At 40.9% G+C, this 16,982-nt stretch overlaps 1 protein-coding gene across 1 annotated transcript in view; it reads left to right on the top strand.

Annotated features, from left to right (window-relative positions):
• ARNTL2 (aryl hydrocarbon receptor nuclear translocator like 2) overlaps positions 1–16,525 on the top strand; it is a 66,886-nt gene extending 50,361 nt beyond the window's left edge. The window contains exons 13-16 of the mRNA XM_030540715.1: positions 1,673–1,781; positions 10,449–10,536; positions 12,344–12,452; positions 13,456–16,525. Of these exons, the coding sequence (XP_030396575.1) occupies positions 1,673–1,781; positions 10,449–10,536; positions 12,344–12,452; positions 13,456–13,592 (443 nt within the window). The 3' untranslated portion in view covers positions 13,593–16,525. The remainder of the gene's footprint in view (positions 1–1,672; positions 1,782–10,448; positions 10,537–12,343; positions 12,453–13,455) is intronic.
• Positions 16,526–16,982: the final 457 nt, after the last annotated feature.

Genomic DNA, 16,982 nt, shown 5'->3' with positions numbered 1-16,982 from the left:
GGACAGGCTAATTAGGTGTTACAACTCAACAAAGCGTTCTTAGAGTCATTGTGGATGGCTTTCTGAAAATATCTGCTCAATGCGCAGTAGCAGTCAAAAAAGGCTAATACAATGTTGGGAACTGTTAGGAAAGCAATAGGTAATAAGACAGTAAATATCATAATGTCACTATATAAATCCATGGTATGCCCACACCTTGGATACTGAGTGCAGTTCTGGTCACCTCGTCTCAAAAAAGATATTAGAATTGGAAAAGGTATAGAGAAGGACAACAAAAATGATTAAAGGTATGGAATAGCTTCCATGTGCTGAGGTATTAAAAAGACTAGGACTTTTCAGCTTAGAAAAGAGATGAATAAGGGGAGATATGATAGAGGTCTGTGAAATCATGAGTGGTATGGAGAAAGTGAATAAGCAAGTGGTATTTACTCCTTCACATAATACAAGCACCAGGGATTACCCAATGAAATTGATAGGCAGCAGGTTTAAAACAAACAAGTAATTTATTCACCAATGCACAGTCAGCCTGTGGAACTCATTGCCAAAGGGTCTTGTGAAGGCCAAAAGTATAACTGGATTCAAAGGGGAATTAGATAAGTTCATGGGGGTTAGGTCCATCAGTAGCTGTTAGCCAAGATGGTCAGGGATGCAACCCCATGTTCTGGGTGTCTATAGCCTCTAACTGCCAGAAGCAGGGACTGGATGACAGGAGATGGATCACTCAGTTGCCCTGTTCTTTTCATTCTCTCTGAAGCATCTGGCATTAGTTGCTGTCAGACAGGATGCTGTGCTAGATATACCATTGGACTGACCCAGTATGCCCATTTGCATGAGTCTTGTGCAAGTGCAGGGAGAATATTTTCTTCGTTTATTTAACCAGTTCAGTTCAGTGGCAATCTTGAAGGACATAGTGAACTGAACACACTGTTTCTAGTCACCAACTACAGATAATGCTTCCTTTGTTTAATAAATCAGTCAGTTTTAAATGCAAAACATGTTCTGATAAACTTCGTAAAACTTTTTTCTTAGATATCCAGCACATTTAGCTAATAAAAATTAATTTATAATTTTCGTCATATAGAACTTGACACAAATTACAAGTAAAAAATCAGCATGTAATAAGTGCATTGTTCACTATTTTCTAACATAAATAAAAGATGTAAAAATTAAGAATCTGAATAAATGTAAATTAAGCTGTATAATAGCTTAAATAAACTTGTGTAGATACACTGTATCTTCCTGGTTAGCGCTTAAAAAAAAAAAAAGGCACGAAAGCTTAGTGTAGTGCTATATTTTATTGCACAGCAATGTGTTTTAATGGTTATTAATTATTGAGAATTAACCTTTCTTTAGGAAAATAACTAAAAAATACAAATGCAAAATGATTGCCAATTTAAATTGTGATTTAAAGTGGTCCACACTGATTATAAATGAAATGTATAGTTTCATTGGTCAAGCTTAGTGAAATGCAAAGATAAGTTGCACAATGAAAATTAAATTAGATTTATAAAATTCTTTCTAAGTTGTTAGTAACACAAGTAAGGAATCTGTTTTATGTAAATAAGAGGTTAATAAAGGTTGAGAAAAGATGGGTTAATTGTTTCCTGCTGTATAGTGAAAATATCTTAACTATTTAATGAACTTCAACTTAGTTTTCTTTTTGTAATTGTAGATACTTCAAAGCAGTCTTTTCCCAGTGTACCTGGGATGCCCACTGGAACAGTACTTGGTGCTGGAAGCATAGGAACTGAGATTGCAAATAAAGTATTAAACTTAGAAAGGTAATGAAAATTGAAATTGTATTTTAAGCTTTTAAGCAAAGAAGAGTAGAATGTGATGCGGGAAGCATAAGTAATTAAATGGGAATGCACTAGTGTACTGCTTTTATTTTATGTCATATGAGTAGGTGTTTTTTTGTTCAGCATGGGTGCACCGCCTTAGAGACCAGTTATAGCAACTTAACCTGAGATTCCTGCATGACAGTGCAGAGCACTGACCTGATAACCTTTTCAGTAGTTTGCTAGTCATTCTTTATTTTTAAAAGTTTGCTTATTCACCCAGATTTCTAAAAATTGTATTATTCTGGATTTGTTACATCTTCACTTTAATTAGATTAGAACAGACACCCTGGGGACTAGAAATAATGTTATCTTCAAATGACCTCTGCCTGCTCATGCTTAAGAGATGTGCCATCAGTGCAGCTCTGACATGGAACCTTCTTGTAGCAGTGCTGTTGGAAAGCCCTTACAATCCATCCCTCTACTCAGTGTTCTTGAATATTGTGAGGGTGAGGTTCTAAATGGTGGGCTGGCATTCCAGCCACCTCAGTTTCTTCCAAGCACAGTTGCAGCCAGACCATGAACCTCACCATATCATTCCAGCTGGGAATCATTGACTCAAAACTCAGTGCCTTGGCTAGCTCTGTTGGTGTAGAATTAACCATTTATGTTTAATTTCTTCTAAATAAAGAGTTTTTAAATTCATTTAAGTCAATTCCTGTGCCTCAGCATAAATCCACAGATCCAAAAGAGAAAAGGCTAGGATTTAAGAGGTGTGCTTCTTCTCCTGCTTTGTTCCCAGCTTCAGACACCCATGCAAGGTATTTGACTTAGCTGGGAGAAGGTATTCTCCATCTTGCTGTGCCATATGGCACACCGTCACCCTGATAACTCATGAAGTATGTGAAAACCAGTTCCAAATATTCTGGAATTACTTCTCCAGGAAGCCTTAATGGCTAAGTCTTCTGATTCCAGGTTTTTAGAATCCATGAATACAGATAGGCCTACTTCAGCCCCAGCTCCTTCAAGGATTTAAGAGTATACAGTCCTGTCCAAACTACTGACCTCCGTTACTGGGGTAAAATCTATCATCACAGTACCAATGAGTCTGCAGCCATCAGATCTGACCATTCAGCAAGATGGGCTCCTGCCTGTGTTGACCTTTGATGACAGAACCAGGTCTCAGGAATGCAATCGTTGGGATCCAGCACCTTCTTTTCTGAGCAAAAGAAATGCTGCAGCCATTGGCTTCTGTTAGCTGGCCAGTCTGTACATTAAGACCCCCTCAGATCCCGTGGTCTCAATTCCAAGACCTTCAGAGCCCAAACCAAAAATAAAGGAGCCAGGTGACAATAAATCTGGAAAGAAGGGTCATACCCCAATGTAACAAACATATCTGCCGCCCCCCCACCCTTCCCCAAAAAAAGAGGCCAGAAAAGTCTCCAGACACAACTTCAGACTCCTCAGTGTTGTCTGCTGCCACTACTGCAGTGGTGGCCCAAGTTCATAAGTCAATTCCAGAACTCTACTACTGCCAAAGGCCACCCCAGTTCAGGGATGCTCTGGGCAGAAAGGTAAGGGAATCTTAAAAAAAAAAAAAAAAAAAAAAAAAAAAGATTAAAACGTTGGGTATCCCTCCTCCATCTTCCCCATTGGGATAAAGTAAAAAACCCTCTTCCCAGTTACAGGTGTCCCCTGAAGTTTTGCTACATTCCTCAGGACTCCTACAGGGTCCCCAGGGAAGTTTGCCTCACCATTTTCTGTACTATACTTACCAAGACTAATATTGTCTCCAGTTTGAATTCTCTCTAATCTGCATTGGGATCCACAGTCAGACGACTCAGGCCAGTACAGACCTGTTAACTTGCCACCCTTTTTTTCTCTCAGGAGTGGCTCAGATACGCTAGAAAACATTAAACTAACATAACATACAGATAATTTAGACAAACAGAATACTCTTATCCAACAGGGATATTAGGATTACTCATGAGGGCATTCTGCACCCAAAATTAAAAATTATATGCTCAATATTTTAAAAGCGTGCAAGATTTATTTATCAATAAAAAAAATGCAAAGGGACCAGCAGGGCAGTGGGAAGCACAGGCCACTAGTTGTGCGAAGGTGGGCGATCTCCTGTAGCCTCCCCAGCCCTAGGACATGGACTCAGTGGTGAGGTTGCACCCAACCCTGACAGAGCACAAGGCCTGGGCCTACCCTAGAAACACCCTGGAGCCTAGTCCCTCTGTGCTCGGTGCACCAGGTGTGGAGCAGGCAGGCTTAACCAGGCAGGATCCAAGTGTGGGAGGATCCAGGTGTGAGTGAGAGGATTCTGAGTGGGACAATATGGGTGCAGGCAGCTCAGTGGAGAGTCTAGGTGTCAGAGGATCTGGATGCATAGAGGCTTGGTGGGGGGAGGGGTTCCAGGTGCAGCGGCAATGGGACTCTGCAGGGGCTTCCAGGTGGAAGCGTTTGGGGCTCAGTGGATGGGTCTAGGTGTGGGGATCTCAGCCGGGGGGGGAGGTGTCTGGGTGCTGGGGGAATGGGGGTCTGGATGCAGCTGGTTGGGAGTCAGTGGCATGGGGGTCTGGATGTGGGACTTAGAGGGATGGGGCTCAGGGTGGGGGGTTGAGTGCAGGGAGTTCAGTGGGGAATGGGCTGGGTGCAGGGGTGGGGGTCTGGAGGGAGGAGGACTGGGTGCAAGGGGCTCCAGATGCAGGGGTTGAGGTACAATGGGGTAGGGGTTGGGTAAGGAGAGCTAGGGGTCTTCTGGGTGTATAGGGTGAGGATTGGCAGAGGTGTCTGGGTGTGAAAGGTCCATATGCATGTGGGTTGGGTGGATGGGGGAGCAGCTCCCATACAGTGACCCCTCCCCCTACAGCTGAAGAGCGATGGGGGCAGGAAGCAGGGGACGATGCTGAGCTTCCTGCTGCTGGGAGAGGTCTCTGGGGATGGGTCTGACCCTCAGCCACTCTTTGCAGGGGAAGAGGAAATCCCGTCCTCCCCTGTCTCCAGCCCAGCTGGGACTAGCAGCTGACTCTGGCTCAGGGTAGGAGCCACTGGCTGGGATGTCCGCAGCCCTGCAGTGATTTACCTCTCCTCTGGGTGCTTGAAATGATGTACCTGCGCAGCGGTGCCTAACTGCTCTTGCAGTTTTCCTGTTGGCAAGACATTTTTGTGCGAGGAAGCAAAGAAATCTGCAGCGGACATGAATTCTGCACACACACGGTGGTGCATAATTCTCCGAGGAGTATAGGATGGAGAATCTGATGCTGAATACTGTCAAGAATGAAATATACCACCTTGGGTTAGATGACCTTACTGGCCTTTGCCTAGCTATTAAAGGAATGCTGACCAGTCCCATCTTTACAAAGATCCCCTCTCCTCAGAGGGAACAGGATAAACTTTGCATGTTGGATTGAACTCATCTGGATCAATCTACATCTCCACTTCAGAGGGACCCTTGTCCAATGTTAGTCCCTGATTTCTTATCAGAAGATGAACCAGAAAGTCTCACTGAATTCCAGAACATGGGCATGGAACCGGTTAACCAGTGTCTCCTGATGATATAAAAGTACAACTGTGTTCAAAAAAGAATTAGAGAAGTTCATGAAGGATAGGTCCATCAGTGGCTATTAGTCAAGATAGTCAGGGATGCAACCACATGCTCTGGGTGTTCTTAAATCTCTGAATGCCAAAAGCTGTGAATGAATGACAGTCGATGGATCACTCTATAATAAATTGCCCTGTTCTGTTCATTCCCTCTGAAGCATCTGGTACCATTCACTGTGGGAAGACGATACTGGGCTAGATGGACCACTGGTCAGAACGACCATTGCCATTCTTATGTTCTTATATGGGGTGTCCTCAGCTGCTTCATCAGAAGATGATATTCAGTTTCATGAACTAGTAGAAAGAATGGCTACAATGTTGAAAATATTCACAGTGGAAGAGACTTCTCATCCTGCGTGTTATTTTGGAAGTTTCTTCCAGCAGTAAAATCTCACTCCTCATTTTAGAACCATTATTGCAGCTGTCCAAAATTATATGGTCAAATCCTGCAACTGGTCAAGTAATGTCTGATAAACTTTTCTACTTTAAGTACTATATGAAAGATTTTTCACTTTTCCACAAACATCCAGCTCCCAGTTCACTGGTGGTTGCTGCTGTTTCCTAGAACAAAAGGACAGACATATTTCACCCCATCCAACAAAAAAGGGAAAAAGCTTGATGCCTTCAGCAGAAAAAAGTCTTCCCTTCAGCATCAGTGGATGTTAGGGTTTCTAATCATCATGTTATGTCCAACTACCCATACTATCTGTGAGAGAAGGCTATTTTTGTCACATCTCTTCCTGAAGATTAGTAAAAGCTGGTGAAAGTCCTGAGCCATGTTTGACTCCTGAGACTCAGCAGCCAGGGCAGTCATGTCAGCAGTCACATTAAAGCAACATTCATGGCTGAGATCATCTGACCTTCACCAGAAATAAGAACACACATGGTAGACCTTGCCTTTTAAGGAGATGGTCTGTTCAGTACAAAACCAGATGCAGTCTTAAAAAATCTGAATGACACTAGATCTACAGCTAGATCTCTTGAGATCTACTAACCGTCAAGAAGAATTGGTATTCTGGCCTTTAAATAACAATATCTTTCCTCCTCATTCTACTATGTACGTAGGACGTATGTTGTTGCTAGAAGAGGCCTAGAGTGACCATTGGCAGGGGAAGTTGAAGAAGAAAGAGCTCCTACACCATGCCCAGCTGTGAGGGGATGCTCCAATTGTAAGTTTGCTCTTCTACATAGGCGAAGAATGCAGGCAGAACAGTCACCCCTCAAATAAGGAGAGAGTGAGAAGGGTCATTGGTGCAAAGGAAAAGAGGAAAGGGGAAAGAAAAAAAGAAGGATGGAGTTAGTATATACTGAGGCCTTCTTGAAAGGGCTACTATCTCGCTCTGGAGCATGGAGGGGACAGTATATGGTTGCCAGATTTCCTGGGTTTGTTTCAGGAAAAGACTAAGCACCCAAAGCAGACCTGGGCACTGTTGCAGTTCCTGGAGAACCAACGCTGGCAAATGGCAGGTGCCATTTGGATCTACAGAATGACTGTCCTCGTTGGAGAAGGAGCAACAAACCTGCTGGAGAGCCTGAAAAAGGAAGCACTCAGTTGCCACAGGCATAGGGTAAAGAAAAATTATTTGGGAGCCAGGAGTGCTGAGGACCAACCAGGGTGGTGTGCTAAGCTGGTGGACAGGGAAAGACCCATTAGAAAGGCCTTCCCCTATGAAAATTTTGACATGAAGTGTTGCTTTAGGGGGGAAAGCATGAGAATAACTGAAAAGGCTTTACCTATTGCCAAAGCATGGGCAAGGAGACTTTTGTTGTGGTAGTGGGGCATTTAAACAGGCATTGCCCTCAAGGGAAAGTGAACAGCAACTAGAGAGAGACTGGGGCCTGAGCAATGGGGAAGAGAAGGAGTGAGTGTCCTGCAGTGCCATTATAATGGTTGCAGGTAAAACAGATGTGGATGTGGCCCTGACAACTAACTAAACCCTTTTAGTTGGAGGCTTGAGGGAACACGGAGGAGTACTACCACTGCAACAAATTGGGTGAAAGTTGGGGTAAATACAGAGTCTGAATAATATGTTTGTGGAGAGGCAGATTGCTGCCCCTAAAAAATACATGGGATCTGTGGACAACTATTAAACCCCCCACCCCCAATCAGCGACACAAGGGCTGTGTGGAAAAGCCAGAGGCCTTGGTGGCAGAAGCACCTAAGGGGGTTGAGACTGATGATGTGATATTGGAGGCAACAAATCTAAGAGAAAAACTAGCAATAGAAGAAAAGTCTTTGTGGGAGCCCTGAAGAGAGAGAGGTGGGAGCTAAAGAGAAGTTTAAGTTGGAGTTTCAGATAATGCTCCTGGAAGATAAGGGGGGATGCACAGGTGAATAATAGGCACACTTAAAGAAGGTTCCTTCCTAAGGCAAAAAGACCCTGTAGCAGGCAGGGTACAGTCTTGAGGGGTAGTGTGATGAATACCCCACCCTAAGTTTGAAAGTGGGCTTAAGAGGCCAGTTAACTAACCTGCTTGTACCTGGGTGGTGAGCAAAGCCTAATTCAAGATGAAGCCCAGCTGGGAAAGAGCTGGGTGGTGCTATACAAGTAGGAGGTCCCCAGCATAAGGGGGCTGCAGGGAGAAAGGGAAAGGAACCCTGCAGTCCCCCTCTTGGTAGTGAAGAGCAGAAGAGCAGGAGTTGACGCAAAGGAAGTTGTGATGGAACTGACTAGAGCTGGGATATCCCACTGAGTAGAAGGCTCATGTAGGGCCGCAAACTAAAGGAGAAGAACTGGCTCAACCAGGGAGGGGCCAAACTCAAGAGCAGGAGGGTGACCCTGGAGGATTTTGACAGGGGTAGAACTACTAGATGGAAGGAACTTGGGAGTAGAATACTGCAGGGAGCCTGTTTGCGGGAGCCCTGACATGAGGTTTGTGGTGGATCTGCAATGCTGCCAAGGGACAGAACCAAACACCCAGGGAGAAGTCCTGGGAGGCATTGCTCATTACAAGAGCCCAGAAAGGGACTTGGAAAAAGGAAGAAGTCCAGGGAGGTAGCAGAAAATGTGTGATTGAGCAGACCTCAGCTGCTGATTACAAGGTCCTTGGATTGGACCCCAGTGTAGTAGGAGGGCCTGGATTCCCTGAACAGTCACTGGGGAAGGTGACATGAGGCCACTAAGAAGGGGGTAAAGGCAACTGAAAGTTCTGAGTGCAGGGATGTAGCAATGGTGGGATCCAGAGCTGAGGGTCAAAGACCAGATGTAAGGATTGGGACTATTTGTTGGACTTTTTATTAGTCTGAAATGAGTAGAAATAAAAGATGACCCGGTTGGATGGCTGAGTCGCAAGAAGCAGCAGACTGCTGCGGGACCAGAGCAACCATCAGCAGGGGGCATTAGGAAAAAAAAGAGCTGCTCCACCCCACCCCACCCCACCTGTGAGCAGGTACTCCAACAATTGAGTCCACTCTCCTACACACCTCCATCAGTCCATCCAGACCTTGGTCACATCCAGATGTAGTAAAACTGCATACTTTGGATGCCAAGAGGGCAATAGCCTTCTACCTAATTGGTTCTCAGGAATTTAGAAAGTCACCAAAGCTTTAATTCCATATAGTTGTAGTGATAATAAAGGACAGCCAAGTATATCTCAGCATTTATTGAAATAGTTTAGTTTTGTATAGAGGAAAGCTACAAGCAAATCTATTTCTTTCCCATTGTAGCTTAGATAACACTCCAAATAGCAAAGGTGGATTTCATGGCATGCCTCAGGCATATCCCAGTTTTTAGAAGAAGGCAGAACTGCAACTTGAAGCTCTATTCATGCTTTCACAAAGCACTACTCGCTAGATCTAGCGTCCTAGTTGATGCTCAGTTTGGTACAGCAGTATTACAATGATAATTCAATTAGGACTCTGCACCTCACCCTCTAGAGACTGTAGTACTGCTTGTCAAACTATCCGACGACAAATGCACAGAGCCCACTCAAAGAGTGTGTCTATACTACCTGCCAGATCGGCAGGTAGTGTTCGATGTATCAAGGATCAATTTATTGCATCTTGTCTGGAGGCGATAAATCAATCTGCTAATCGATGCCCGTACTCCACCTCGGCAGGAGGAGTAAACGTAGTCGATGGAGCAGCAGCAGTTGACTCGCTGCCATGAGGATGGCCAGGTAGGTCTAACTAAGATACTTCAGCTACGCTATTCGAGTAGCTGAAGTTGAAGTTGCCTATCTTGGTGCAAACCTCCCCCCTACCCCCCGGCTACTGTAGCCCAGGCCAAAGAAATAAAGTTTATTCCCCTATAACTGGTACTCATCTAAAAGGAGTCTGCCTATTCACACTCCCTGCCCACCTTCCCCTTTAACGCAGAGTCCTAATTGCAACTTTGAATCTGGGAAGCTGGAGCTGCATGGCCCACCTTTTATAGCCTCTTACTCAGAATGTCCAGGAACAGTGAGGGGAGGTGCAGGAAAAGGCATAGGAGCGCTCCAGCAGCACTGCTACAAGATTGTTCTACCATCTGTGCTGCATCACCATGGCTCTCAGGAGCAAATGTACAGAGTCCATCTCAAAGAGGTAACTTTCACTTTCCAGCCATAATTTAAGGAAAGGCTAGAACTTCATGAAATAACACTTGAAGTAAAAGCAAATATCACGAAGAGATGTGGAGGGTACATCCTCCCCCTTTTTCCTCCCCCGCTGCCCTATTATGTACCAATATTTCCAAACAGCTGTATTTCGAAGCTATGTGCTCCAGAGTGAGTAATTTTGTACTGAAGTGTTTGTGACAGTTTTTCCTGAAGTCTGTTAATTTTGATAATTGACAAAAAGCAAAAATATGTTCTACTAATTATCATCCTATGTTGTGATGATCCACTGGTCCTCTTTCTTTACCAAAATTTGGAGCAGGAAGTGTGTAAACTGTGACAGAATTTAATCTTCGCTTTTGACAAAACAGTGTTGTCTGAAGTCTCAAAGCTTATCACCTGTGGTTTTTTGGTGGGTACTGCTATGCTCTGACTAAATAAGTTTCTCATTTTAAAATGGAAGGGATTGAAGCTCATACTCAACAGTGAATGTATTGTACTATATGCATATGTATATTTTTTTAGGTTACATTGTTCTCCATCTGTTGGTGAGTTAAGTCCATCTGATCTTATGAGGAAATCTTCTCCAATTTTAACTCCAATATGCAGCAATGTAAGTATATCATTGACTCCAAGAACTTTCAGTGAAAGGTCACTATCAAATAATTCAGAGCCTACATTTGATCTATCTTAAAACTGATTTTTGCATGTGAATTCGTGCCAGTGCAAAGTTTCTGACAATCCTGTGTATTGAAGTCTTCTGTTCACAGAAGCGGTATGACACGGGCAGCAAGAGTACGAACTTCTCTTCGCTACACCACCAGTGAGCCTCAGTTCAAGCCTTGAGGGACCATCCCTCAGGGCTGAGGCTACAAAAAATGCTAGATATGGGGAGGGTATTTTTTTTGTGATGTGGACTTTTCTAAACTTGGAAATTAATTGAAACCACCACCCGGAGCCATCAGATAGTTAAAAAATATTCACCTAGGCTGAATTCAGTTTAGCAATATGAAGATAAATGTCTGGTTACTATGACCATTCATCTATACCTTTCACCCCCCTCTACTGTTAAACAATTGTAATCCATTGAGTTGTAGCCTCTGAATTTTAAATCCTTTTTTTTTTTTTTTTTTTAAGAGAAGTGTAGAGAAGCAGCATATTCTATGACTCTCTACCATTCTATCTAACCCAAGAGTCATGTTGACTGATGTTACAGCCTGGGGGCAGGTATGCATAAAGAATCTTCTTGCAAGATTGTACAAAACTGCCCTTACAGTTATCAGTGTACACCATACTCCCAATCATTTATTTCTTTCCCTCCAACAACATAGTTGCGAATCCAGTCGCTGTCTTTCCACTTATACATAGCTTTTCTTCTCTGATTCTGAGTTTCTTTCAGCAACATTGTGCTGCACTGATTTTTTTTTGCCCTTTCTCCCTCTTTTATACCTGATGTCCATTCCACCCATGGATTTCTGTAGGTCTGTCCTTCTTAGAACTGATTGGCTCACAGATATTGAACTACCCTTTTAATTAGTGCAGCTTACGGTCATAAAAGCACTTTCCAGCACTTCAGCTATATATTGTGTTGATTTAAAGGTTGTCTTTGAATGTGTCACTTAATGTTCTTCCTGGTTACTTCAGTGAAGTCTTGTTGTTTTCTCTTCCACTACTGTAATGTGCACCATAGAATCCAAGATAACAGAGCTCAGAGAGCTACTCTGTTTACATTACATGAATAGTGCATGGACTAGGGATGAAAACAAACTTATTTTACTGGGACTCTTTTCATTTTTCTATATGGGAAACTGCTTCCATAGCCACAGTGGCAGAGCTATCACTGCCTCTTGCCCCTAGGGACAGTCCCCTAAAGCAGTGCTTCTCAAAGTGGTGGTCGGCTGCCGGTCTGCAGCGAGTTTCCTCATAAGAGTGTCAAATAGGATAATAATATGGTACCGGTCCCTGGCACATTGGAAGAAAAAATCACCGGTCCCCCACATTGGATAGCTTGAAAAGCACTGCCCTAACGGAAAAGTGGTTTACTGCCAAACCAACGTGGTGAAAAGCCTTCAGTTTCCACGGCTGTCAACCTGGCACTCCTAGACTCCTTGTAAGCACTAAAAACCATTTAAAATCTTAGCATGCTGAACAAAAGATTTAAAATATAACAGAAATACCAGTATTTTTTAAAACAAATTTTCACATTCCAAATGTGGTGGATCTTTTTTTTAAAGCTAGGATATATTTTTTATGAAAATACATTTTTATTGTTACAGTAAGCTTGTAGAGATTATGTCACGTGAAGTGGAAAAATGTGAGCCTTGATTGGTTTTTAGACTCAGAGAAATTCATTACTTTGTATGGTGGTCTTAAACAATTTATAACCTAACTTTATTATTTTCATTATTTTGTACTTTCAGGTGCCAAATAAAGAGTTGATTCAGTTATGTCCTTCAGAAATGGAGGACTTGGAGACGTTGGGGCAAAATCAGGGCACGGTTTCATTCCCAAGCAATGAACCTCTTCTCAGTAAGAGCTCTTTTACTGGAATTCATGGCTAATTCTTTAAAGAAAACTCTGTTAATGGTTGCAGTTTTATCACAACAAGGTAGTATAGTAGATGTGTTCAAAGATTCTGCCAGTTTTGAGAGATTATCATGGTTTCTATTTTTATTATACCCCATGATAGCAGTGAGAGCCTGGAGCAGAAGTTCACTATCCGTTCTCTTGGTCTCCAAGACTCACAAATAGATGCTTTGCAGTTCTTCCTGCCAGAAACAGGAGCTGTGCAGGATTAAGGGAACTGAATATAATCTGCCATGATGTGCAGACCCTCTATGTAAAAAGTACGGATGCTTGTGTGTGAAGAGCTGATTGAAACATAAACATTTTGCAATATGGGTTGGAATTTTGAAGTTGTTTCCATTTCACATAGTCGGAAACTGACCCATTTTTCTTTTTATTTTAAAATCTTGTTTTCTATCAAAAACTGAGATTTTGGTAAATACAAAATTCTGAAAAGTTTTAAAATAAAAATGTGGAAAACATTGTTTTCATTTTTACAATCTAAAAGCAACAATGTCTTTTGAAATTTTGATTATTTAAAATAAGGCCATTTTTTTAACCAAGAAGAAAAAAATTGATAAGCTCTTCTTTTGTGTGCTGTGACAGGTGAGCTTCCTGCTTAAGTAGCATGACCTGGAATAAAGTTTTCAGCTTAAACGGTGTGGCATGAAGTTTACCAGTTAACTGGCATGGATTGAAATTTGTCATTTTATTAGCATGAAGTTTAAGATGCGCCTCTGGAGTGGCATAAATTTAGTCCCCAAATCAAGTTACCTATTCTTTTGACTAAGCATCTCTCCTGAATCCAAAACTTGCTTCAATTTACCCATCTTTGAACACATGTAAGAATGTAAAGTGCCCTTTGCCTTCAAGGACAGCTGCTGTTTTAAAAGTAAATTTGTTGGAGAAGTGACCTTGTTCTGTAAGTGTTTTGCTGCATAAATAGTGTTGTTTAATTATTTCCTAGGTGACAGTTGCCAGCTGGATTTTGATGCAGTGTGTGAAAATGATGATACTGCCATGGCTTCTTTCATGAATTACTTGGAAGCTGAAGGAGGCCTTGGGGATCCAACAGAGCTTAGTGATATACCATGGACTCCCTAGTGGTTCTTTTTTATACAAATGAGAAGAATGTAAAATTCTGTAATGCACAACAACCGCACATCCTCAAGTACTGTATTGGTAATTTTTAAGGTTTTTATTTTAATTCATATTTACTATCTGTGTATTTGCTAAGACTTTTATGCCTTGTTCACAAAGAAATGGCTTGTTCTGCACATATAGAAAAAATGTGATTTTTTTCATGACAGAGAACCTCAAAATTGTATTGATCCATATCTAACTAGAGTGCTTACAACACATGGTTATATTTTTGCTAAAAAGCTTTAACCCAAAGATACGTACAATGTATAGGAATAACTCTGTTCATCTGAATGTTTTAATACTTAAAGAAAAAACTTTTATTTGTAATTTTCTTTTGAGAATTGGGTGAAAAAGTATTTATCCATGTCACTTCTGTAGGACTTTCTCTACTTGCACACTTTGAGATATGTTTGTTTTTGTACCTCTAAGCTTTCTTTGAAAATTTGGTTTCCACACTGCAAAATTGTAAGATAAAGTCCTATAGTACAAAAGGGGACCCTGCGGTTTACAATTCTTTGCCCTTTTTAGAAGTATTGTATACAATTTTTGTAGTCAAGTAAAAAACAAAAGAAAAAACACTGGTCTGGGAGCAAGAAACCAAGTTAGAGGATTTGTGTTAAATTATCCAGTATGCTGACCAGGAAAAGGATTTGAGAGTTCTGGACAAACAATGTTAAACGTTGTCCCACAGCGCAAATGTGACTGGTGGGGAAGGAGAGAGACAAAATAGTTCAATACAAAGTATTATTATTTAAATATATTAGTAGAGGGATGGAACACAAACCCAATGTAGTAATACTGTAACTGTAATAAAGCAACTTGGTCACTATAGTTTGAGGGATATTATTGCCTTGGAAATATGTGTTTAAAGCAGTGGATTTCAACCTCTTTTCATTTGCAGTTCCCTAAAAAATTTTGAATGGAGGGATGGATCCCCTTGGAAATCTTAGACATAGTCTGCGGACCTCCAGGGGTCCATGGACCACAGGCTGAAAACACTGTTATAGAGCATAGCTATTTAAAGAGAGCAGATGTAAGATTATATTGACTAATTTTATGTCTGGAGAAAAGTGGGAAATGAGGAGCTGGAGACGTTAAAAAGTAATAAAGTGGGAATGAGACTAGTCAGAAGTGGTAAAGTATGTTGGACTTAAATGGCCTTTTCCTGCGTAATGTCTTATATAAATACAGTTTTGCAAGCTTTGCCCAACAATATTAGGTGTTTCAGGTTGGGGACCTAAACACTGAGGCATCCAAATTCACTAGCCACTTTTGAAAGAATCCTGGCCTTTATCTCTATCTATTAATTGAGATTGCTGGAACTACAGTTGAGTTATGTAACTGCACAAAGTAGTGGGAGAAACGTGTGTGTATGTATTGGCTATAAGTGGTTTGCAAGTGGCAATATAGGGGTGTATTAAATTTTGTGGAAAGGGCACTTAATTATATAATACCTTTTATAGTACTTGTATTTTGGAGAAATCAAGAGAGTTTTGTATTACTTAATATTAGCTGCAAATACTTTTTTGTGCTGCTACGATCCTTTAATATATAATTGCTGTATTTTGCATTCTTATTTCTAATTTTATAATCTTCTTGCAAAACATGTGGTCTAGTTATGATAGATCACCCTTGAGTGCAGCCCCGTTAATATGTTGCATTAAAACAATATGGTGTTAGTATCCAGATATGGATGTCTTACCTCGCATGCTGTATGTGCAGATAAATGAGTGAGTCAGTCAAAGGATTATGCCATATATGCTTCCCCTCCAAATTTGTGAAATGAAAGAGAAGCACTGAAAATGTTTGAGATGTGTAGGTCTTTTGTTTTAGAATATTTTTTTACAATTTGAAAACACAGGTTCAGTTTGTAAGTAGTGTGTCTTCTAAATGTACAATTATGAATACTGTTAGTTTAATGGAAGAGATTGCAACTGATGTAGACATGTGCCTAACATTAAAGGTGATAGTGGATACTCAGCAGATGTGAAATGCATCTAGATAAGAGTGTAGAATGGTGTATAGAAAATTTCCTAGGATATTTCAATAAAAAAAAATAAGTAATTACCCTAAATAGCCACTAGATGTCAAACTTCCTCTATTTCGCAATTATTTGTCTCTGAAAGGTGGGATACCATAATTGTTTGGGATGTATTAACTCCTATACTTAACTGGAACAGCTGTATACTGTATAGACATTAGAGAAAATTACTGAGATGTCTGAAATGTATACATTTCTGACCCTGGGGTCAATAATATCTGATATAATTTTACTGCTAGAGCTGAATTTGGCCCTTGATATGGAGCAACACAGAAAATCAGGACTCTTTCTCAGAATTGTGATCGGATTCTGTTTTTATAATTGTTTTTGAAAGATGGATTCTAATTATTACTTTAATTGTAGGGAAAGCTATGAAACACAATGGCTGTTTTCCTTATTCTGCATTTGCTAATTGAACATTTAAAGTAAAAATAAATTCTAATTAAAACAAGTTCTGTAGGTAACTCAGAGAAATACACAGTTTAAAACCAGATTGTTCAAAGAAGAGTCCAGATACTTCCATGAAGAATGAGAGTATTGATTCTTACGAGAGACAATATTACCATGCATAATCAAACCGCTGTTTTGAGATTCCTCCCAGATTACTCCTGGAAAATCTTTTATCTTACAGGCAAATCCATTGTAGAACTAGTTTTATTCCGCTAGTTTGCTGAGCCCTTTGTAATCAGCAACGTGTATAGTACATGTGTCCATTAGCTGCTTGCTTGACGCTTTTCTATTTGCAAAACCATTTGTCAAACTTGCGGATTTCACACTGTTCTACGTTGTACAATGTCTTTTGTAAATATTTATGATAAATGGGGAGGGGAAATTAAAATATATTTTATACAAATTTGAGGTAATTGTGTGTTTGTTTAAAGCCCAGTGTTTTTATGGTGGATGTGGTAGAACTATAATAGTTAAGATTGTGCCAGGATTTCTATTTTAACGGGTATGAAAAGGGGGTCTCTAAAAGTCTGTGTCTGGAGTTTGAGGATCAATTTGATGAGCTGCTTGAACGTTCCATGGCAGTTTTTGGTGAGGAAAAATATTAGTTCTGATGGTTTGAAAAAGTACCACTCGCCCAGATGTTTGCTCATGCCTGACATTTTCTTTGAATCCCCTTTTTAAAACATATTAGAGCAATGTGATGTATGAAATTAAGTGGTGGTGGGGGGTTCAATTTATTTGTAATATTTCTTAAAAGTGGTAATGTTTGTATAAATAGCAACTGAAGGTTTAAAAATGTTTGAATGCTGAAAATGATACAATGTTACTGTCAAGGTAACCATTGTTCCTGATGACTTAAA

The sequence above is a fragment of the Gopherus evgoodei genome, chromosome 1, assembly GCF_007399415.2.
Source record: "Gopherus evgoodei ecotype Sinaloan lineage chromosome 1, rGopEvg1_v1.p, whole genome shotgun sequence".
In the NCBI taxonomy this organism is placed as follows: Eukaryota; Metazoa; Chordata; order Testudines; family Testudinidae; genus Gopherus; species Gopherus evgoodei.
The sequence above is the reverse complement of the archived record's forward strand: the minus strand, read 5'-3'. Positions and strand labels throughout refer to the sequence as shown.